At 43.9% G+C, this 24769-nt stretch overlaps 1 protein-coding gene across 6 annotated transcripts in view; it reads right to left on the bottom strand.

Moving 5' to 3' along the window:
* SEC14L1 (SEC14 like lipid binding 1) overlaps window positions 1–24769 on the bottom strand; it is a 93191-nt gene that overhangs the window by 46983 nt on the left and 21439 nt on the right. For all 6 annotated transcript variants that reach the window (XR_013536020.1, XM_035301882.3, XM_035301884.3 and 3 more), the window contains exons 4-8: window positions 5672–5821; window positions 5416–5547; window positions 3755–3883; window positions 2419–2653; window positions 743–852 (exon numbers count right to left, since the gene is read on the bottom strand). Coding sequence is in view for 5 of the 6 variants with exons in the window: in XM_035301882.3 (XP_035157773.1) it covers window positions 743–852; window positions 2419–2653; window positions 3755–3883; window positions 5416–5547; window positions 5672–5821 (756 nt within the window). In the remaining variant the exon portion in view is untranslated. The remainder of the gene's footprint in view (window positions 1–742; window positions 853–2418; window positions 2654–3754; window positions 3884–5415; window positions 5548–5671; window positions 5822–24769) is intronic.

The raw sequence follows: 24769 nt of genomic DNA, 5'->3' as shown, positions 1-24769 counted from the left end.
GGCCTGGGTTCAAATCCTGATCCCACCACTCGCTAGCTGTGAGACCTCAGGCAAGTTAGTTCACTTCTCTGTGCCCCAGTTTTCTCACATGTAAAACCAGGGAAAAAAATAGGACCAGAGAGAGCTGCTGAAAGGACTGAATAAAGACCTTAAAACAGTGTCTAATAATGGTAAGTATACAGCAAACAGTAGCCATCATGAATGCAGTGTTTTCTCGATGACTGGTGTTAAATGTACTCAGTGATTTGGTCTCGAGTAACCAGACTGACAGAATTAGAGATCAGGCCAAATACACGCAATGCCTAGTTTCCCTTTACTAGATGATGTCAACAACTCGCTAGACACACACCAGGCTCTGCTCACTATGTAAGGCTTATAAAAATCTACACCCTTATGAGGCTGAAATTTCACTAAAATCCTGAAAACTTCTCTCATCTCTGATACATCTCTGAACTCTTTTCACAGCTTCTGAAAATCTGAATGTATGAATACTTGGAACACAATGTTGCTCTCTAACTTGACACCGTCTGTAAGCCAGACCTTGCTCTGTAAAGTCTAAAACCATGCAGTTAATCATGCGTTATCACTAGCTTAAGGACGCAGATTCCACAGAGACACACATTCAATGACTTCTAGACTGGAAGAAACAATGGCTGTGGAAGACGGGTGACTATGGGCAGGAAGAGTTCCATGATTTCACATAGCCCCGGCCCTGCACGCTGGGCGTGGAGCCAACACTCACTTTGCCCTTGTGGGTCTCCTGGAGCCACTGGCGAAGTCTAATGAGGCAGCTCTCCTGCAGTGGAGTCAAATCGCCCAAGTATCTCTTGATGTAGTCGGCATCTAGTTTGTCTGGAATGTAAACGACATTGATTTACACAAAAAGCTTTAGGCTCCCAAAGTCCTTCTGCTCAGTGGAGTTAACATGTGGCCCTAGAGTCTAGAGGCAAATGAAACCGCAGATGGCAGAAGTAAACCAGATCCCTAGGGGACTTCAGGGACAGGTTTTGAGAGAAGTCACTGACTAAGCCACAGGTAAACTTTCTGACTCACTCCTCTTTCCCTGATTACCGCTGAGTTACCTCTATTGCCAATCACAATACTACTCATGGCTATAACAGATATTAATGACTGTTTTAGTTCTAAGAGAAACGTAACACAAAAAGAACTTACAAGATATAAAATTTAAGAAAAAACAAAAAAACAAGCAAATCTAAATCTATTTTGAATAGAGCTACTGTGTTCAAGAATGTAAGAAATCTGGTGGCTCACGCCAGTAATCCCAACTACTCAGGAGGCTGAGGCAGGCAGATCACCTGAGGTCAGGAATACAAAAATTAGCCAAGTGTGGTGGTGCATGCCTGTAATCCCAGCTACTCAGGAGGCTGAGGCAGGAGACTCACTGAACTCAGGAGGCAGAGGTTGCAGTGAGCCAAGATGGCACCACTGTACTCCAGCCTGGGCAACAGAGTGAAACTCTGCCTCAAAAAAAATAATAACATAAGAAACTTTTTTCCTGATAAGGTAAAATAAACTAGACGAATGAGACAGCAAAGTAAGTATAACAAAAATTCCCAAGTTAAAAAATAAAATATATTGCCAAACCATCTGCCCACCCCCATCATTTGTTGAAATCTCACAAATGGCACAGTTTGGCTGTAGAGAAAAATGTACAGAAAAATAAACACCCAGCTTGGGCTACATAGTGAGACCACCTCTACAAAAAATTTTAAAAATTAGCCAGGTATGGGCTGGGCACGGGAGCTCATGCCTGTAATCCTAGCACTCTGAGAGGCCAAGGTGGGTGGATCACAAGGTCAGGAGTTCAAGACCAGCCTGGCCATCATGGTGAAACCCCATCTCTACTAAAAATATTAAAAAATTAGCTGGACATGGTGGCACATGCCTGGAGTCCCAGCTACTTGGGAGGCTGAGGCAGGAGAATCAGTTGAACCTGGAAGGCGGAGGTTGCAGTGAGCCAAGATTGCACCACTGCACTCTAGCCTCCATCTCAAAAAAAAGAAAGAAAAAAGAAAAACACCTTCCTTAGATCGGGCATGGTGGCTCATGCCTATAATCTCAGCACCTTAGGAGGCCGAGGTGGAAGGACTGCTTGAGCCCAAGAGTTCAAAATCATCCTGAGCAACATAGTGAGACCCCCTCTCTTAAACTAACAAACACCTTCTGGTATCAATAAAATAATAATTTGATATAACCGCTTTTCCCTATTAACAAAAACTCTAAGAAAAAGTAAAATGAATGTTTATAAAGGCTAGAGGATAAGGGCCAGAAACAAGAGATGGGTCTTTTCTTTGTGAGTTATCTAATGTCCCAAAGAACGGGCAAAGCAAACAGAGAGAAAATGGCAAGGCAGGTTTCCCCAGCTTTGTTCTCAGGATGAAGCCCCCCCAGACCCACCATCAGGGGTGCCCACCACGGGCTCAGGTGCGCTGGGGCTGCTGAGGGCATCGCCACTTAGCCCCTCCTTGAGGGCAGCATCTGGGATGACGACGGCCATGGACGCTGCTTGTTTCTTGCAGGAGGATGAAGATGTCTCTGAAGAGGGTGTGATGGAAGGCGGAGTCCAACGGGGCACAAAGGTTATGCCTTCTTCTTCCAACTGGTGAAGGTAGTATTCAATGATTTCCTTTCCCTTTACAACAAAACCAGTTTAAAGGTGAGTATATATTCAACACACAAATTATTCATCCCTCCCAAGATTTGTCTTTTTTTTCTAGCCAACAGAGGATGGTGAACCTCACAAGCTTTTTTATTGAGACAGGGTCTCGCTTTGTGGCCCAGGCTGGAGTGCAGAGGCATGATCACAGCTCACTGTGGCCTCAACCTCCTGGACTCAAGCCACCCTCCTACCTCAGCCTCCCCAGTAGCTGGGACTACAGGCATGTGCCACCAAACCTGGCTAATTTTTGTATTCTTTGTAAAGACGGGGTTTCACAATGTTGCCCCAGCTGGTCTTGAACTCCTGGACTCAAGCATTTGCCCACCTCAGCCTCCCAAAGTACTGGGATTACAGGCATGAGCCATTGCACCCAGTCCCTCACAAGTTTTAAAACACCAATAAATCTGTATTGCTATAAAATAAACAGGAAAAAAAAGCCAAATGCTTTTGTGTTTTTATTTCACTTACTCTTTTCCAAGGTTTAGGAAATGGAATTTTTATATGACTATTTTTAAATGCTGATTTATGGTACTTGTACTCAATATATGATTTACGTCTCAATTCAAATTCTTTCCAATGCAGTACCCTGAAAATGAGCCTTCAAAAACCACTCCATAATCCCACACCAATACATTTCAAAACCACAATTCCGTAACAATGGATGAGCAACAGCACAAAAACGAGAAGGGAAGGTCTCCCTTGGAAGAAGTAATAATCCAAGGGGGGCAGCCTGCCCGGCAAGCCCTTCCCCAGGACCCAGACCTCCTCCCGACCCTGCAGCAAGGCCTGGGCGCTGTACGCCAGTTGCTGCTGCCTCTCTCCAGTTTCCACCTCTCTCCGCAATCCCAAGCAGAGAGTGCCATGGCTGGAGCTACAGGTACCTCCTTTGTCCATTAGCAGCCAGCACAACCTGAACCCCTATACCCAAAGATGAGGCCGGGGGTAGGGATCACAGAGTCTCCACCCAAGAAATGCTGCCTATCTCTCGCTAACCAATCCCCAGCCTTCCAAAAAGACAGGTCATCTCAGAGAATCCTGCCCACCCCTGCCATAAAAATCCCAAAATATACTCACTTTTTTAATGTTGCTGGTATATTGTTTCATTGCAATTTTTTCCACTGTACTTTCAAAACCAAAGAAAGATTTAATATCTAAACTTGCAGACTGCTCAAAACAGGTCCAATCTTCATTTTCAGGGTGAACCTGCAGATAAAGAGAAAGCACTCTCACTGACTGTACTGACAACAGAATGTCACTTGTCTGCTCCTTAGTTTAACCAGTAACCAGAAGAAACACTTACTTTACTAACAATGCTACTACCATATAGACAGCAGACGGAAAAATGCCAAAATCATGTTCAAAATCAGGACCGAAGTCACGTTCTAAATCATGAAGAGATCCAAGTAATTGTTCAAAAACATTTCAAAGATTACTATAAAAGGAGATCTTCGTTTTTTTTTTTTGAGACGGAATCTTGCTGTGTCATCAGGCTGGAGTGCATTGGTGCAATCTTGGCTCACTGCAACCTCTGCCTCCCAGAGCGATTCTCCTGCCTCAGCCTCCCAAGTAGCTGGGATTACAGGCACCCACCACGCCCACCTAATTTTCATGTTTTTAGTAGAGATGGAGTTTCACCATATTGGTCAGGATGGTCTCGATCTCCTGACCTCGTGATCCATCCACCTCAGCCTCCCAAAGTGCTGGGATTACAGGCGTGAGCCACCATGCCCTGCCTATTTTCATTTTTGGTTCATTCATTCATTCAACATACTCACTGAACAGTCTTCCATTATGAACCAAAAGGTACTGGTCTTGGAAGCGTTCAACAGTCTAACAGGGAAGACAATTAGCCAGAAACACAGTATGTAAGAAAATTAAATACAAGTAAGTGCTGTTGAAAAAAGAAAACTTGGAGCAGGCTAAAAGAACCAGGGGTGAGGGTCAGGCATGGTGGTTCACACCTATAATCCCAACACTTTGGGAGGCTAACGTGGGCGGATTGCTTGAGTCCAGGAGTTTGAGACCAGCCTGAGCAAAGAGCAGGACCTCATCTCTACAAAAAAAACAAAAAAAACAAAAATTGGCCAGGCATGGTGGCATGTGCCTATAGGTGCAGCTACTTGGGAGGCTGAAGCAGGAGGATCACTTAGGCCTGGAAGGTGGAGGCTGCAGTGAACTGAGATTGTGCCACTGCACTCCAGCCTGGGCAATGAGTAAAACTCTGTCTCAAAAATAAATAAATAAAAGAAAAAGAAAGTAATATTTAAAAACAAATCAACAGGAGACCAAGGGGCAGATCACGTGAGGTCAGGAGTTCCAGACCAGCCTGGCCAATATGGTGAAACCCTGTCTCTACTAAAAATACAAAAATTGAGCCGGGTGTGGTGGTGCGTGCCTGTGATCCCAGCTACTCTGGAGGCTAAGGCAAGAAGATCACTTGAACCTGGGAGGCAGAGGCTGCAGTGAGCCGAGATCACGCCACTGCACTCCAGCCTGGCAAGAGAGTGAGACTCTGTCTGACGGCATCACTCGACCGCCTTAACTGCCACAACAACATAATCCACTGCAGGAGACCGGACCTGCTACCCTTCCCTCCTACACGAGAAGTGAGCAACAAAATCTAACAAAGAACTACCCTCTAAGACAACAAGATGCACTGTTTAAAATGGTGATCAAACAATCTCCAGAAGTCCTGCGTCAGCAGAACATCTTCCACCAAATGACAGGTTACTCACGGTGTAGCAGCAATGCTCGTTAATGATGACCCGATTGGAAAATGTTTCATTATGAGCCTCGATGTGCAATGTACGTTCCCGAGAATTCAGTGAGTTTTTCTGGACAAAATAAACAAAATCAACTCCTGCGATCTTTAAAAAAAAAGAAATAAAGAGAAAAAGTGTTTATTAATAACAGCCAGTTACACAGAAGCTGTAGCCGAATTTCATGCTGTCTTCGGGGCCCGCCCTCCAAGACATCGTTTCCATGCGTTACCTTCTTCAGCAGCCGGGGCGCATCCACATCCAGCTTGCAGCGCCTTTCGATGACGTGAATAGCCCCATCTTCACTCTTGAATTCATTCACAGTGTCACTGCCCACGAACATCGGAATCAAGGGACACGTAGGGAACCTCCTTTCATAGGCCTATACGTTTAAAAACCAACAAAGCAGAAGTGAGCCAAGACACAACCTGATATCCTGCCTGAGCATGTTCTCCCTGGAACCGCATCTCTCAGTGCATGGCAGCAGCCAGCACCACAACCGTCTGTCTTCACATCTGAAGCTTTCACTAAAGAAGAAAAAGACACTCAATGTCCATGGATTGATTGGAAGATTCAACCCAGTAACGATCTCAATCCCCTCCATTACTAACACCATTCCTCACAAAACCCCAGCAGGATTTTTTAGTAGCTTTAGACAAGATTGTTTTAAAATTTATATGGAAAGACAAAGGATCTAGAACAACTTGGAAAAACAATTTTGAAAAAGATGAATAAACTGGGAGGAATCAGTCACCTTGGTATTAAGGCTAACTATATAATTATGGTCATCAAGACCATCCAGTATTAGCAGAGGGGTAACTGACATACAGATCAATGGGACAAAATATGGAACCTGGAAATAGACCCAAACAAATACACCCAACTGATTTTTTTTTAAATATCTGCAGCTTTGCCAGGGAACCCCAACTATTTTCAACAAAGATGTGAAAGCAGTGGGGGAAAGAGAGGAGGCCAGCCTTTTCAACAGGTTGCTGCAGCAATTACACATCCACAAAAGCAATAACAACAACAACAACAACAACAACAATGAATCTTGACCTAAACCCCACACCTTACAGAAAAATGAACTCAAAATGGGTCAGGGACCTAAATGAAAAACATAAAACTAAAACTTTTAGGGAAAAAAAATAGAAAATCTTTGGGATCCTGGGCTAGGCAGAGTTCTTAGAGGTGACACCCAAATCACAATCCACAGGAGGAAAAATACATAAAAGGAACTTCATCAACGTTAAGAACATTTGCTCAGCTAAAGACCCTGTTAGGAGGATGAAAAAACAAGCTACAGAATGGGAGGAAGTATTTACAAACCACATGCCTGACAAAGGACTAGTGCCTAGAACACATAAAGGACTCTCAAAACTTAACATAAATATAGTGAGCCAGGAGAACACTGGTTTGAACTGAGGTCCCGCACCAGGCCCAGCAGACCAAACCAAAATGGAGGCCCTCTTGCTAAGCTCCACACCACCAAGCCAAAAGTAAGCTGCTTATCTGACTTTCCAAGAAATCAGGAGAGAGAGAGAACAGCAAATCCCCAAATGGGCCAGTTTGGGCCAGCCTGATAAAGAAGTCCCCCCTCTGAAACCACCTATCTGCTCTCTGTTCTCTGTGTCTGCTTTCCTCACCCTTTTTCTGTCTACGAAGCCAACTTCCTCTGCTCAGCTCATGAGAGCACTCATTCTGTTTTACAGAATTCTACAGAATGAGGTGTTGCCTGATTCTGGGATCACAAAAGCCAATTAAGATCCCTACATTAAATTTGTTGTAATTTTGTCTTTTGACGCACGACTGAACTTAACAAATGGTTAAGATAATAAATTTCTTGTACTTTTACCATGATCAAAAAAATAAACAAAACAAAACAAAACTCAGAGAGTTTTAAAAAGTCCAATTAGAAAATGGGCAAGAGACAGGAACAGACATCTCACCTAAGAGGACATACAGATGACAAATAAGCACAGATGCTCATTAGAGAAAGGGGCCATTAGGGAAATCCAAATTAAAATCACAAAGAGGTATCACTATACAACTGTCAGAATGGCTAAAATAAAAAACAGGGACACCACCAAATGCTGATCAGGACGTGAAAGAAATGAATCCCTTACAAAACACTGGTAGGAATGTAAAATGGTGCAACACCTCTAGAAAACAGGTATCTTCTTAAAACCTAAACACAAAACAGTATACAGCCCAACAACCGCACTCCTGGGCATTTATCCCAGAGAAATGAAAGCTTACGTTCACACAAAACCCTACATATAAACATTCATAGCAGCATTACTCATAATAGTCAAAAACTGGAAACCACTCAGAGATGTCCTTCGTGCGCAAGGCTAAACAAACTGTGGTGCATCCACACCACAGAATGCTCTCAGCAAAAAAAAGGAATGAACTATTGATGCATGCAAGGAACTAGATGAATCGTGGGAGAATTATGCTAAGCTAAAAAAAAAAAGCCTCAGCCCTTACATACTGTATGATTCCATTTGCGTAACATTCTTGAAAAGACAAAAGTATAGAAACCATAAACAGGTGAGTGGTGGCCAGGGGCTGAGGAAGGGATGGGGATGGGGGGAAGCAGGTGTGGCTGCAAGAGGGCCACAGGAGAGAGCCTGGGAAACACGCTGCATCTTGACCGCACGCACGGCAACATTCTGATCGTGATGGTGCATGCAGCTTTGCAAGATGTTATTACTGGGGGAAGTGGAGTAAAGAACACAGGGGATCTTTCAATATGATTCCTTGTGAATAATTAAGTTATTCAACATTATTCTTTGTGAATAATTTAATTTACTCTGTAACAATCTACAAAGATTACCAAACTAAAGACACTGCAGAATTCACGTTAAAACCTAAGCAATCCAGAGGCCCAGGCGTGCAGATCACTTGAGCCCAAGAGTTTGAGACCAGCCTAGGCAACATGACAAAACCCAATCTCTACAAAAAATATAGAAATTAGCCAGGTGTGGTGGTACAAGGCTGTAATTCCAGCTACTCTCTGGGGGCTGACATGGGAGGATCACCTGAGCCTGGGAGGTACAGGCTGCAGTGACCTGTGATTGTACCACTGCACTCCAGGCTGGGCAACAGAGTGAGACCTTGTCCCAAATTAAAAAAAAAATCCAATAGCTCACAGTGCATGTGAACAGGAAACTATAGGACATAGGGTAATAAGGCCGGGCGCAGTGGCTCACACCTGTAATCCCAGCACTTTGGGAGGCCAAGACGGGCAGATAACTTGACGCCAGGCGTTTGGGACCAGTCTGACCAACGTGTGGAAACCCCATCTTGGCCGAGCGTGGTGGCTCACGCCTGTAATCCAAGCACTTTGGAGGCCAACGCGGGCGGATCATCTGAGGTCGGGAGTTCAAGACCAGCCTGACCAACATGGTGAAATCCCATCTTAAAAAAAAAAAAAGAAAGAAACCCATCTCTACCAATAACACAAAAATTAGCTGGACATGCTGGCACACACCTGTAATCCCAGCTACTTGGGAGGGTAAGGTGGGAAAATCACTAGAACCCGGGAGGCAGAGGCTGCAGTGAGCCAAAATGGAGTCAACCTGGGCGACAATCGAGACTCCATCTTAAAAAAAAGGGAGGGGGCACACAGGGTAATAAGAATCTAGGCTTCAAGAAAGGAAGTCCAGTGTCTGCCGTAATAAAGGAAGGCACTGCAGGATGACTCTTGCTTGGCTGATAGATGTCACTCCTCTGGAAGGTCATATGGGTTGAGCATCCCCGTCTCCAAAATGCCTGGGACCAACAGTGCTTCAGATTTTTTTTTTTTTTTTTTTCAGATTTTGGAATATTTGCATTATACTTACTGGTCAAGCATCTCAAATCCAAATCCAAAATGCCCCAGTGGGCATTTCCTTTGAGCATCAAGTTTGTGCTCAAAAAGCTTCTGCTCTGGAGCATTTCGGATTTCAGATTTTCAGATTTGAGACGCTCAACCTGTACTAAAAAGAGGGTGGGTGAGGACATAAATTCCCATCTTAAATTAATCACAGCCAAAAAGAGTTAAGGAAGAAACTTATGGTGTTAACGATATGAATGAAAATGGCAGAAACGGCTTTGATTTTACTTCTGACAGGCACAAGTGGTTTCAGAGCAGCATCATACTGAAATTATATCCTTTCTGGCAGAAATTCCCTGATGTTTACCTTCAACAGGACGGCCCTTCTGAATAGAATACACAGATCACAAACGCTGTCATGAAGCTCCCAGAGGGACTGGAGGATCACAGGAATTCCTCCACCTGGGTTTTTACAACAATTCCTTCAAAGTCACCCTCAGTTTTCTTGTCTGTATCTCAGTTTCTCTCCATGATGTTACAAGGTTAAATCAATCTGAAAAGCATGTGCCCCACACCAGCTGCCTACATATAAAGGGCCACGCTAGTCAGTACAGGAGGGAGCAGAGTAAAGGGAGTCAATGGCATCCATAAGGGTCATAAGGATAAGCAAGTGCCAGGAGGCAGACGGGGAAGAACACACTTTGCATGGAAGGGCAGCGTGGGGAAAGCCTTCGAGAGAGAGGAGCACGCACACTGGGCCTCAAAACATGGCAGGGTCTGTTCACAGTCAGTGAGGCAGAGAGCGTTTCCAGGAAAGAACTCAGGAGTGCGACTGCAAGGAAATCTCAGGTGGCAGCAGGGACCCACAGTCCCAGGGGAGGGAAGTGGTGGGAGGTGAGGCCAGGGGTCAATGTGGCCCATGGGGACGTGGCATAGACCATGCCTTGCCAGGTGCAGACAGAAGGCCCTGGCCTTCTCCTCTCCAGGAGCGAGAACAGGTGGCCAGAGTCACATTTTCAGAAAATTAATATGAGAGTCATGTGCAGGATGGTTTGGAAAGGATGCAAAACCCACATGTGGTGGCCAATTATATTTGCTTTTTAAATGTTCTTACTGTGGAAGTTAAAAATATATTCTTTATATTTATCTACTCCCCTCTTCTACTCAAACATATTCTGAATCCTGTTACCGCCAGAATCTTGAAAAATCGTGCAGTGTTTGTCTCTTCATGCACTTTGTGTAAACAACACTTAAGAAGTTTAATCACCTGCTCAGACCCCACCACAGTAAGTCCCATTCAAACCCGTAAGAATTTAAGTACTGAACACTTGAACAATTCCTAGGAAAAAAATGTTGACTACCATTCTATACTGACACTGAAAACCAGCTAAACTGACTTGAACTGCACTCTATTAAAAAAAAAACAAACTGGCTTTGTACACTCCAGTACTATGATGTACCAAGAAATGGAGACTTAGATTTTAAACAAATGAGTCTTTTTTAAGAGACATAAAGGGCAGAGTAAGCACTTACTAAGAAGTAGCCTGAGCTTGGGTCTGTCCTATTTCAGTACATGAACTAGACCATTTTCAAAATACACACACCATCCTTCCAATTCTTGAAATAGAGTGGTCAGCATAAGGCGTCACCCACGCAGCCTCACCTTGAAGTTAAACCACACTAAAAACTTTCCATTCCCTGTAAAATTATCCATCCACATAGACTCTCATTTGCAGAGACATTCACTTTACCTTGGCATGCCCAAGCAGACGGCATTTAAGGTATCAGGCTAAGGAGCAGTTAACTCAGAAGCTGCACGGACCTCTCCAAAGCCCTGTCAGTATCGGGGCAGTTAGTAAGCGCCTCCCTTACTCCCTCCATGTTCTCTTCCAAGACTGTCGTTCTGCCACCAAAGGCACTGCTAGGTCACAGGGCAGAGACTTTTTATCCCACGTCTCTTTTTATCCTCAGGAGAATAAGGACTTCAGTGCCTTCATTTTTTGAAGTACAGAATGCAAGCTTACTCAATAAAAAGATAAATCCTGCCTTTTGTTTCGGCACTCTTTTACCCTGGCCCGTCTTTCAGAAATATGTTAAGGTCAGTGAATTCTGCATACTGTCAGCATACACAATTCTAACTGTGGAGGGTTCTGGAAGAGAAAAGACTACAAAAAGTAGATGTAATTCTCATCTCTGGGACGGTTTAGGTACCAGAACCTGAGTTTTTCAGCATGAGCTATAAGCTATGGAAGTTTCTACAAAGTGTGTAACCAAGCCCTGAAAAACAGAAGCATTCTAATTTTATTAAAAACATCAATCTATGTCCTGACTCCTAGCTCTTTCCATTGGAAGGGACGAAAAGCAATGACATCTCAGTTCATCATGAGCAAAGCTGGCAGCCAGATCTTGATTTCCAAATACCATTCCCTATTAAAAAGGAATCCATGTTTCTTGGAGAAATGGTTGATTACAAATCTGAAGCAAGGGAAGGTCAAGGTGAGGCAGAAACATTTCTTACCAGGAGGCGAGGGAGTGCTCAGTGATAGATGGGGACATGTCCAAGGGACAGAGGAACTAGCCTGAAGGAGCTCCACTCACCAAGTCTGGGATAATTAGAACACCAGAAAGAAAAAAGGTGTCAAAGCATTACAAACCACATACTGATACTCAACAGGGGAGAAAATGTTACAAAAAAAAAAAATCTAATAAACACGGAAGGAGTGAAAATTAGGAAATCACCATTTTCTAGCCACCAATGTACAATCACTGATTCACACAAGGATCATCAAGGAATGCTAATGAAAGGCATTCAGAAGACACAGAGTCTCAAATTATCATCCTGCAGGTAACAGATAAATTTAACAAAGGGACAAAGGTGGCTTTATAACAGAAAGATCTCGTGGGCACCACCTTCACCAAATGACTGAACTGAGCCCCAGTAACAGGACAGCCGGATGGCCTGGCACGACGCAGTGGAGGCAGATGTGTCCCCACAGGCTGCTGCGGCTCTCAGGACAAAAATGGTTGACTCTTAGGTAACCATGAAGAACTCATCAGACAAACCCAAATTACAGAACATTCTATACAACCACCCTAGACGCTTAAATGAATTAAAAAAAAAAAAAGTCAATCTCTTGAAATATAAACAGAAAAAGCAAGGAACTGTCTAGAATGAAGGCATCTGAAGAGAACCAAATGCACAAGCTCTTGGACGGGAATGAAAGCAGCTCTATGGGCCAGGCACCGGTGGCTCACGCCTGTAATCCCAGCACTTTGGGAGGCCGAGGTGGGTGGATCACGAGGTCAAGATATCTAGACCATCCTGGTCAACATGGTGAAACCCCATCTCTACTAAAAATACAAAAAATTAGCTGGGCACGGTGGCGCGTGCCTGTAATCCAAGCTACTCAGGAGGTTGAGGCAAGAGAATTGCCTGAACCCAGGAGGTGGAGGTTGCGGTGAGCCGAGATCACACCACTGCACTCCAGCCTGGGTAGCAGAGGGAAACTCCGTCTCAAAAAAAAAAAAAAAAAAGGCAGCTCTATGACACACCTGGGGACAGCTGAGGAAAAGTGACCACACATTGCATATTAAATAACATCTTTATTTTTTATTTTTTGAGACAGGGTCTCACTCTGTTGCCCAGGGTGGAGTGCAGTGGCAGTCTCGGCTCACTGCATGCTCCGCCTCCTGGCTCAAGTGATCCTCCCACCTGAGACTCTCAAGTAGCTGGGACCACAGGTGCACACTACCATGCCCAGCTAATTTTTGTATTTTTGGTAGAGATGGTGTTTCACCATGTTGCCCAGGCTGAACTCCTGAGCTCAACTGAGCCTCCTGCCTTCACCTTTCAAAGTGCTAGGATTACAGGTGTGACCCACCACAGCCAGTCTTAAATAACATTACTTTATCAGCATATAATTCTTTGCACGTGATAATAATCACAGCTAGGCAGAATTATAACTATTCTGAGGCAAAACATGTTTTAGTATTTAGGGGTAAGTAAAGCAACTTACTTTCAAATGTTTCTACAAAATGTATGTGCATATGTGATTGTGATAGACACAGAAAAAGCAAATGTGCTAATTTACCTAGGGGACATGTATACAGGTGTTCACAGTCCTTTTCTATAAATTTTTTTTAAATGGGCATTACTCAAAATAAAAAGTTTGGAAAATCATTAATAGTTTGAAAAGGGTAGCTTTAGGTGAGAAAGTCCACATATAAAATAAAACCTGTGGCCAAGCGCGGTGGCTCACGCCTGTAATCCCAGCCCTTTGGGAGGCTGAGGTGGATGGATCACCTGAGGTCGGGAGTTTGAGACCAGCCTGACCAACAAATGTAAAGAAACCCATCTCTACTAAAAATACAAAATTAGCCAGGCATGGTGGCACAAGCCTATAATTCCAGCTATTCGGGAGGCTGAGGCGGGAAAATGGCTTGAACCTTGGAGGCGGAGGTTGTAAGTCAAGATTGTGCCATTGCACTCTAACCTGGGAGACAGAACGAGACTCTGTCTCAAAATAATAATAATAATAATAAATAAAATAAAACCTGCTTTTATTACACAAAGTCAGAGCCTACACAGATTGGTACAAACCAAGAAAACAACTTACAGTTTTTATTGTCTTTTGCAATAACTGATTAAATACAACATTGCCACATTTTATATGTCAAAACTATACAAATTTTAGGTCTGTCCACAGCTCTAGCCAAGATGGTGGCAGGCCTGGTGTGCAGTACGCGGGACAGGGCCTTCTCCCAGGGGCCTCAGCACCGGCTCCAGCATCTTGGGGCTTGGAGGGGCAGCAGCCTGGGGAGCCCATGCTTTTCAAGTGAAGCCAGCAACCTGGACTTTCATGGAAAACTTCTCTATTTTTAAAACCCCATTTGAGCCGAAGAGCCCACATCAGCAATCCTTCACGTTTTATCTCTGCAGTTAAAGAACGTGGGAAGAGCCCTTTTTCACTCTCACCAGGTTCAAATCCCTGCACCAGAGGAGTGGTAGCAGTTTCCAGGGATCTCTGCAAACTACCCACAGTGTCATCCAGCCATTGTCTAATAATACTTTTACCAGACACACAATCACGAAAGGCTGAACAAAATGAACTCTCCCAGAAGTAATTTCTTCAGAGAGGGAGAAATGTTCTTTGTTGTATCCTTTTTAAAGAAAAAATTACTTCTGTAAGACAAATAACTACTGTAATTATTTGCTCACTCATTCTTACCTAGCAATTGTTTCAAGAATAAAAACAAAACTAGGGCCTCATCAACTTGACCCTGGGAGGAAGCTCCTCCTGGGTAACTGCTTCCTCCCACCTTCCTACACCCACTCTTCCTCTTTCAAAAGGGATTTCTGAGCCTGCAATTTGGAAGGCTCGCAACAGCACCTTCAGTTTTTAACCAACCTTTGAATGCAGTTTTGACATATTAAAAGCTAGTACTGTGCTAAAGAAAGCCATATTTTTGTGAAGACATTTCAACTTGAGAATTAATGAGCTGAATGCTGCACTCTGCCAGAAAAAGACATTTGAAAGAAATTTGATCTAAAGAGCCTACCTTTAAGGTGAACTATGTTCACACTCAATTTAGCCAACACAGCAAGCCAGCTGTTTTCCATGCAACAACTGGGGTATTCTACAGCATCAGAGGTGACCCTCAAACTCATTTATACACAGAGCTGGTTTTACCCCAGAAAGAGTCAGTAAGTAAAACAACTAACGTGGCATAAGTCTCTCTTACAAGCTGCCAGTGCTCAAAGAAACCCGTATTTAACTTATCAAGAAAATGTGTCCAACTCTGTAGGCAAAGAAAGAAGAAAAGAAAAAGAAAAAGAAAAAGGAAAGGAAAGGAAAGGGGAAAGGGGAAAAGGGGAAAAAGGGAAAAAGGGGAAAGGGGAAAGGGGAAAAAGGGGAAAGGGGAAAAAGGGGAAAGGGGAAAAAGGGGAAAGGGGAAAGGAAAGGGGAAAGGAAAGAGGAAAGGAAAAAGGAAAGGAAAGAGGAAAGGAAAAAGGAAAGGAAAGAGGAAAGGAAAAAGGAAAGGAAAGGAAAGAGGAAAGGGAAAGGGAAAGGAAAGGAGGGAAGGAGGGAAAAAAGGAAAGGAAAAAGTAAAGGAAAATAAAGGAAAGGAAAAAGGAAAGGGAAAGGGAAAGGAAAGGAGGGAAGGAGAGAAGGAGAGAGGTAGGGAGGGAGGGAGGGCAGGTGGTAAAGTCCCTGTGCATTATCAAAGTAACAGCTGTTTACAGAGGGCCTACCACATGCAGGCCCTATTCTAAGGATTCTAAGGAATATAAAAGTGGAAGGTGCAGGAACATGGCTTATTTAGGGAGGCAAGAAATAAAAACTCATAACTAGCTGAGCAAGGTGGCTCACGTTTATAATCCCAGCAGTTTGGGAGGCTGAGGTGGGTGGGTCACTTCATCTGAGGTCAGGAGTTCGAGACCAGCCTGGCCAACATGGTGAGACCCCCATCTCTACTAAAAATACAAAATTAGCTGGGCTTGGTGGTATGCGCCTATAATCCCAGCTACTCAGGAGGCAAGGGTAGAGAATCACTTGAAACCAGGAGGCAGAGGTTGCAGTGAGCTGAGATTGTGCCACTGCACTCCAGCCTGGGTGACAAGAGTGAAACTGTCTCAAAAACAAAAGCAAACAAAAAAACCTATATAACTACATTGTTATATAACTATATACAACAATAGAAAAGAAGACTGAGAAAGGAGGCGATTAACACCAAATGAACTGTATTAACAAAAAAGCTGCTAAGCTATTCGGGGGAAACCACTTCAGGCTGGGATGGTTAACGAAGGCTTTGCTGGGGAGGTGATGTCTGCAGAGGGCTCTGAAGAGAAACCCAGAGAGAGAGGAGCACATTCCTGGAGGGAGAGCATTAGCAAGAGTGAGCCAGGGATGGGCCGACTCCAGAGAAGCCTCTCAGACCCACTTACAGAAGGTCTATGAACAGCTTCAAGCACCAAGGTCTGCTACCGATACTCCAAGCGAATAAACGTCTAAGCTAATTCTAGACCGTCAGAGTGACAAGGACCCGGGAAGACTACATTTAATCACAATCCAGTCCTCTGTAGCCTCCTTATCCCACCTGTTTCCTCATTGGAAGGGTACCAAGAGAGACGACTTCTACTTAGTCTGCTGGTAAACCCAGATTTCAAACTGCATCCTATCTGTGAATATGTGTTCGTACCTAATAAGGCAGTGATAAAAACTAAAATTCATAAAAACTTGAGCCCTTTCAAAGAAAAGTCAGGATCCAGTAGTTACAGAACACCCATTCATTTGTCCAAATACTTAGCGACAGCGCAGAGCATCCGCAGCTAGGATTGAAGACCGCTTCTGGCAAGCACACAACAGTACATGGCGTGCACGTCATCCTAGGAAAGAAGTCCCACATCTAAACCAAAGTCATCTGCCTTAGGTACAGTCTTCAGTGAGACAAACACATCAAGGCACAACAGCAGGCTGCTAATCTGCACTTAGATCAAACCAGAAAATAAGGCTGAGGTGGGAGGATCACAGGAGCCTAGGAGATGGAGGTCACAGTGAGCCGTGATCACGACACTGCGCTCCCACCAGGGTGACAGAGTCAGACCTTATCTCAAAAAAAATATAAGAAAGAAAGAAAGAAAAGAAAAGAAAAAAGAAAATACAATGACTACTCTAAAATTAAAAATAGGCCAGGTGTGGTGGCTCACACCCATAATCCCACCACTTTGAGAGGCCAAGGCAGGCAGATCACCTGAGGTCAGGAGTTAGAGACCAGCCTGGCCAACATCTCTACAAAATACAAATATAAGCCAGGTGTGGTGGTCGGGGCATCTATAATCCTGGCTACTCAGGAGGTTAAGGCAGGAGAACTGCTTGAACCCAGGAGGTGGAGGCTGCAGTGAGCCAAGATCACGCCACTACACTCCAGCCTGGGTGACAGAGTGAGACTCCATCTCAAAAATAATAAAATAAAATAAAAAACTAAAAACAAATATGTAAAAATTTGACATACTCCAAGCCATTTATTCTAAGATCAAATACATATGAAGCTTAAATTATGAATTTCATCTTTAAAAACCTCAAATTCCAGCCGGGTGAAGTGGCTCGCGCCTATAATCCCAGCACTTTGGGAGGCTTAGGTGGGTAGATCACCTGAAGCCAGGAGTTCAAGACCAGCCTGGCTAACATGGCAAAACCCTGTCTCTACTAAAAGTACAAAAATTAGCCCGGGGTGGTGGCAGGTGCCTGTAATCCCAGCTACTCAGGAGACTGAGGCATGAGAATCGCTTGCACTCCAGCCTGGGTGACAAGAGCAAAACTCCATCTCAAAAAAAGAAAAAGAAAAAGAAAACCTCAAATTCCATGGTTCTGATGATACACTTTCTCCAAAGCTAACATTTAATATGGAAAATTAAGTTCACCCTAAAACGTTATAAAATCTAAGGAAAAGGCATCACGATCGGTGTGAAGTAACCCAATAAAAGGTTGGGTTTCTTTTCTGGGGCCTTCTCATTAAGGCATGATTCTGATGAGTATCATCGAAGCATTAATTATAGCTGAAAGAACAGACGGTAAACATGTTGCTCATATATCATGCACCAAAACATTTGCACTTCCAAGTATTTTAGCATTTTTGACCAGGAATAGGTTCTTTTTACCACCCCTCTCTCAATGCCTGCCCTCACAGTTTACCACGCAATGCCATAAAGCAGCTATGTTTACTTTTGATCAAGGAGCCATTTCAACACACATACTACACAACAGACACGGATGGGCGAAGACCGGGAGGGCTGTGAGATATTCTGCATCAACCCACCGGAGCTTCTTCCATTTGTACACCCACTCCTTTGCTCCAAGAGTTCTGGGTATGATATATTTTTGCTAGAGGACAGGAGAAAGAAACTTTAAAATCTCTTTCAAAATCCATGTTTTCTCTTAGGAAACAGCACAGCTCAAGGTATCCGTGCCACCTGGGCTGTTGGGTCTGTCTCAAGGAAAGGTCACTACATCCGGTGACTACCTGTGCGTTCCACCCTCCAGCCTACGCTGAGCTTCACCTGTACTACCTTCACTTAACACACGGGGTCCCCAACTCCTGCTGGTCCGTGGGCTGTTGGGAACCGGGCCACACAGCAGGCAAGCCCAGTGTTCCTGCCCAAGCGCCACCTCCTGTCAGGTCAGCAGAAGCAGTAGATCTCATAGGAGCGAGAGCCCTACCACGAACTGCCCATGGGAGGGATCTAGGCTGCGGGCTCCAAAAGAGAATCTAATGCCTGGTGATCTGAGGTGGAAGAGTTTCACCCGAAGGCATCCCCTCCACCCACCCCACAATAGGTGGAAAAACTGTCTTCCTCAAAACCAGTCACTGGTGCCAAATAGGTTGGGGAGCACTGCTTTAATAGACCTTCACATGACTTTATTAGCAGGCAACAGTGACACAATCCTAAAAGACCTGGGAAAAATTACCCATAAAATCAAAAACTTCTCATGTAAAAAGTTTTAATTACACAGAGAGGTCACTTATCTGATTTATCCACACTATGATATTTTAAAATAGTGTTAAAAAACACACAGTAGTAGGATTTTTTTTCTGACCTCTTAAAATAATTCAAGTTAGTGACACCCACACTGTGTTTAACTCTATTCTGGAAGGCTGTGTTCTTGCAGAGTTGAGTGGCAGGTGGGATGGAAGTGCTGTGAACCAGAATTACTGGCGACGGGCTCCTCCTCAGGAGCAAGAGAAGCTGCTACTAAATACAGCTCCATCCGCTTTAAGATTTTCTGCCATAAATTTCCCTAAACCTTTGGGTCCTAGAAACAAGAGCTACTACATGAACACTGCCCACAAAAAAAACAGGTAACAAAGGGGCAAAGCCACGGGTACCAAGGAGCAGGTAAGCAAATCTCAGCAAAAACTAGGACATTCCCACAAACCTAATCTGACAGCTCTGCAACACCCCCAACTCTGTCCCCCAATGACAGTGGTTGTGATTTTATACTGTTCATATGACAGCCATATATCCTGTCAAAATTGTTCCTGGTCCATACAAAAGACCAGGCATATGTGAACACTCCATAGTATCCAGCAGAGGATTACAGTTTCTAAGTTTCGAACCATTGCTATAAGCACAAAACAAAGAATTATGCTCAGCAGAAAAATAATCATCTATTAAAACATTAGCATGTCTACATTTGGCTAAAGCAAGACTACTATTCAGACCTAGCTTTAGATATGTTTTAATAGGAGGACAATTTCAAACTGTTCTAGTTAAAGACAAACACTATTCCTTCTCTCCCTGCTGAAACTAACATATAACATATATGCAACTAACCATACTTAAAACTGGTTTAACAAGGTCTTCTGGAATACTTTCTCTTAAAATACTTTTAATGTATTCTTCTCCAAGAATTTCCAGGCAAGACCACCAGGAAACTTCTGTTAACACTATTTAATAGACTGGCATAGAGACACTGAGCTTTCAAACAAAATTCAAAGTATAATCTAGTATGCCTAATTACATCTTTTGTATTTTAATTTAAGTTAGAAAAATAAGGCCAATTATAGTTCTATTGTCTGTTATATTTCTGAAAGAGCTCAAGATGGACACCTCAGACATGAGCCTGGGGGCTCTGTGTTTTCAGTTTGCTCACTGTCCTGAAGATAATCACCTCAGACATTCCTGACCGACTCATCTGGGTACATCTGTCCTTCAGCACTGCCACATGTGTTCCCTTGATGTCAGTAACTTTCATGGTGCCTCAAGGCCAAAAAATTTTACTATTTATTAAGTTATTAGGTACAAACAATTTAAAAAGCATTTATGTCCTAATATATTAGGACATATAATCACTTGAAAAATTAATAAACTTAAGTTGAAGAAAGAATGTCTTTGCTTCACTTTTAAATAACCAGAAGTGGCCAGGCACAGTGGCTCAGGCCTGTAATCCCAGCACTCTGGGAGCCGAGGTGGGTGGATCACCTGAGGTCAAGAGTTCAAGACTAGCCTGACAAACTTGAAAAAACCCTGTCTCTACTAAAAATACAAAAACTAGCCAGGTATATGGTGGTGCGCGCCTGTAATCGCAGCTACTCAGGAGGCTGAGGCAGGAGAATCGCTTGAACTCGGGAGGTGGAGGTTGCAGTGAGCCAAGGTCACACCACTGCACTCCAGCTTGGGAGAGAGAGCGAGACTGCTTCAAGACAAAAAACAACAATAACAAAAAAACAAACATAACTATTGTTTAAGAGACATCCTGTGGGAAAAAAAAGTTATCAATATTAGTTCGTCAATTTTAACAAACATACTGATGGAGGCAGGAAGCAGACAAATGCCCAGGCAGATGGGGGGCAAGTCCCTGGTGAAATCTAACCTTCAAGCCAGAGACAGTCCTGGGTAAATCCTCGGACGAGATTGAGAACCCACCTTCCTATTCGGTTCACTTTCCTCTGATTGATTTCCATCCTTCACCTATTTTAAATATATCTACCTTTCCGTCATTGGTTTTCTTTCTCCCCACAACCCTGGGACAGAGTTTCACTCTTATTGTCCAGGCTGGAGTGCAATGGCACAATCTCAGCTCACTACAACCTCCACCTCCCGGGTTCAGGCGATTCTCCTGCCTCAGCCTCCTGAGTAGCTGGGACTACAGGCGCGCACCACCACACCCGGCTAATTTTTGTACTTTTAGTAGAGATAGGGTTTCACTGCATTGGTCAGCTGGTCTCAAACCCCTGACCTCAGGTGATCCACCTGCCCCAGCCTCCCAACATACTGGGATTACAGACATGAGCCACCGTGCCCAACCTCTTAACTGGTTTTCTATGCTATCATGCCCACTGCTGAGTGGTGTCTTCTCTTTAACCTTTTTTGCACATACACAAAGCAATCAGCACACACTCCCTCTTCTGAGCCCATAAAAAGCCCTGGGCTCATTCCATCCTAGGAACTCTCTTGCCTTTGCGTAGGGGGACCATCCCCATGTCCCCTCCCCACTAAAAACTGTTTTATCATTCAATAAAACTTCCCACCTTGCTCACTCTTCAAGTGTTCACATGCCTACTTCTTCCTGGTCATGAGAAAGAACCCAGACCTACCTGAGCGTTGGAGCCAAAAATCCTGCACCAATACCACACAAGATGTTAATAACAGAGAATCTGTAAGGTGGAAGGAGAAGGTATATGGAAATTCTCTGTACTAGCTGCTCAATTTTCTGTAAACCTGTAATTGCTCTGAAAAATAAACTCTATTAAATATGAACAAAAAAAATAAAAGCAATCAAATAACACAAAGGTAAAAACCAATTGTGCTCATGCTATACGAAAACTGGCCAGGTACAATGTCTCACGCCTTTCTAGCATTTCAGGAGGCCAAGGTGGGTGGATCGCTTGAGGCCAGGAGTTTGAGACCAGCCTGGCCAACATGGTGAAACCCCTTCTCTACTAAAAATACAAAAATTAGCTGGGTGTGGTGCTCTGCGCTTGTAATCCCAGCTACTCAGGTGGCTGAGGCAGGAGAATCATTTCAACCTGGGAGGCAGAGGTTGTAGTGATCACGACACTGCCCTCTGGCCTGGGTAACAGAGGGAAACTCTGTCTCAAAAACAAACCAACCAACAAAAAAAAACAGAAAAAGAAAACAGGAAGACAAGCTTCTTTTAAGAACCTAGAAAAATTCCTAACATTATTTATTCAACATTCACTCCCTTCTCCAACAGGCACGGTGCTGAGGACACATGAACACAAGACAAGGGGCCTACCCGTGAAGAGCTTTTACCTGGGGAGAAACACATCAGAGAGATGATCAAAGCAACATGTGTATAAGGAGAGCCTAGTACACATGCACCATAGTCAACTTCACAAGGATTACTGCATTTAATAAGTACAGTCTTTCTTTTGTTTTTTTTGTTTTGGGACCAAGTCTCATTCTGTCACCCAGGTTGGTGTGCAAATAGCACTTGGCTCACTGCAATCTCCACCTCCTGGGTTCAAGACATTCTCCTGGGTCAGACTCCCAAGTAGGTGGGACTATCAGTGTGTACAACCACGCCTGGCTGATTTTGGATTTTTAGTAGAAACGGGGTTTCACCATATTGGCAAGGCTGGTCTTGAACTCCTGACCTCAAGTGATCCACCTGCTTCGGCCTCCCAAAGTGCTGGGATTACACCGCACCCAGCCCTTAATAGGTATTATTTATAAATACCTTAATAGGTATTATTTATAAATATATTAATACCTATAAATATAAATATAATAATATTTCCATGAAATAAGTGTTTCTCCCATTTTAAACTGAGAAAACAGAGGCTGAGAGAAGTAAAGTAAATTTCCCAGGATTTGAACCCAGGTCTGCCCCACTCCAGTTACCATTGTATTTCAGAGCACAGACTTTAGAAGAGGCAGATCTGGCTTCAAATCCCAGTTCCACCATTATGAGCAGTCCTTTGGGAGTTATTCAATTTCATTAAGCTTCAATTTCTTCACCTTCTTCCACTTACAGCATTCTTGAAAGATTAAATAAGAAAGCATAAAGTGTTTGGCCAGCCCTGACATAAAATAAGTATGGGGCCAGGCACAATGGCTCAGGCCTGTAATCCCAGCCCTTTGGGCCCTTGAGCCCAGGACATCGAGACCAGCCTGGGCAGCAAAGCAAGATCGCATCTCAAAAACAAACAAACAATAGAATAAGTACAATACTCAATAAGTGTAGCTACTGTTCCATACGGCACAGGAGCTTCTCAAGGAGGAAGGAACTACTGGCAATGAAGTGAAACCGCCGTCAGGCCCACGGTCCAGGAACCAGCTGAGCTAAGCACAAGATGAGGAGGGGGACCTTCTGAGCACAAACAGCTTAAAACACTAAACATTTTCATCTGACATTTACCTTTTTGACTGAACTTTAGATAATGCACCAAATAAAATCCATGTGTTAACCAAACTGAGACAATTGTCTCACTCATGACCCTAAAAACACAAGATGTAAATCTCACGAGACTTTGTTAGAAACCAGTTATTTTAAGTATGTAATTAGCCAACTAAGAAAAGGAACTAGGTATAAATAAGAGCATATAGGTCTCCTTCCTTCTACAGAGAAAGAAAAGGCCAAAGGAAGATAATGGCAGAAAAACTATCACACTTCAGTTTAGGCACTGAGAATAAAACACTCCCTTTATAATATGAATTGTGAGAGGAAAATAAGTCTTGGGGCCCCAAAATCAGTTAAGTTAAAGAGAAAAGGCAAGCTGGGAGGCAAAGCTGTCTCCATTCCACTCAAAGTCATCCCTCTGCTCACTGAGAAAAATGCTTCTGAGTGCCTCTTTTGGAAGGTCTAATCAGAAACTCAAAAGAATGCCAGTCTGTCTCTCCCATACCTGTGACCTGGAAGCCTCCTCCCTGCTTGTGTTGTCTCGCCTTTCTGGACCAACCAGCGTTCATCGTACATATACTGACTGATGTCTCATGTCTCCCTAAAATATATAAATCCAAGCTGGGCCCGACCACCTTGGACACATATTGTCAGCACCTCAGAAGGACACAAACCAGGGAGGCACATGGCAGAGCAATCAGAGCCTGGGCTCGTGTCAGTGGACCTCAGGAGGCTGTGTCACAGGTGCACGTCCTAACCCTGGCAAAATAAACTTTCTAAATTAACTAAGACCTGTCTCAGCCCTTCGGAAATACATGGATTTGGTTACCCAATTCATCGATTAGCTATGTATATTATATGCGATTGATAGGAGGAGAAAATATGGCCCTGAAGATAAACATCGGTCAGGTGGAAAGAGAACGTTCATCAAATCCATGGGCAGAGGGGCTACTGAGTAACAAGATGCTCTCTGCCATAGGCTTCCGGTTACAGGTAGCACTGAATCTGGCTTCTAATGGCATTAACGTTTTCCACAGAATAAAGAAACACCATCTACTTGGAAGGGAAAGAATTCATGTCAGGAAGCAAACACTCAGCTCCATTGTGGCCTGAATAAATGTAAACATGAGTGTTGTGCCCACAGTTCTGGGAGGTCATCTACTGTTCTCAGGACAAAAGCCTTCTCTGTGGCACCAGACTCCACACTGCACCAGTATCTATGGCATGGAGCTATTTTAAACTCAGCTTTCCTAGCAGCTTCCTCCCACTCCCCTACCACCACCACCCTCACCCGCACCCACCCAATCATCAGGTCTTCGACTCAGCTAGCCAAGTGTCCTTTCCCTCCACTCTTCCAACACTGGCATTCTAGGACTAAGACACAAAGTGGGGAGGCATATGGCAGAGTAAATGAGAGCTTGGGCTCCCGTGTCAATGGACCTTGATTTGAATCCCAGCTGGGCAACCCAGAAGCAAAGGCCTCCTATCCAAGCAAACAGAAAGCAAGCTGCCAACAAGGGTGGAGCGCTGGGAAAAGGGTCATTGCCCAGCAGGGGGCCAGCCCAGACCAGACAGGGGGAAAGGAAAAAAGGTGGTGGGAAATGGGGAGGCTTTTGATATTCACTTATTCTTTTTGAGACGGAGT

This window comes from Callithrix jacchus, chromosome 5, assembly GCF_049354715.1.
Source record: "Callithrix jacchus isolate 240 chromosome 5, calJac240_pri, whole genome shotgun sequence".
Lineage (NCBI taxonomy): Eukaryota > Metazoa > Chordata > Mammalia > Primates > Cebidae > Callithrix > Callithrix jacchus.
The sequence above is the reverse complement of the archived record's forward strand: the minus strand, read 5'-3'. Positions and strand labels throughout refer to the sequence as shown.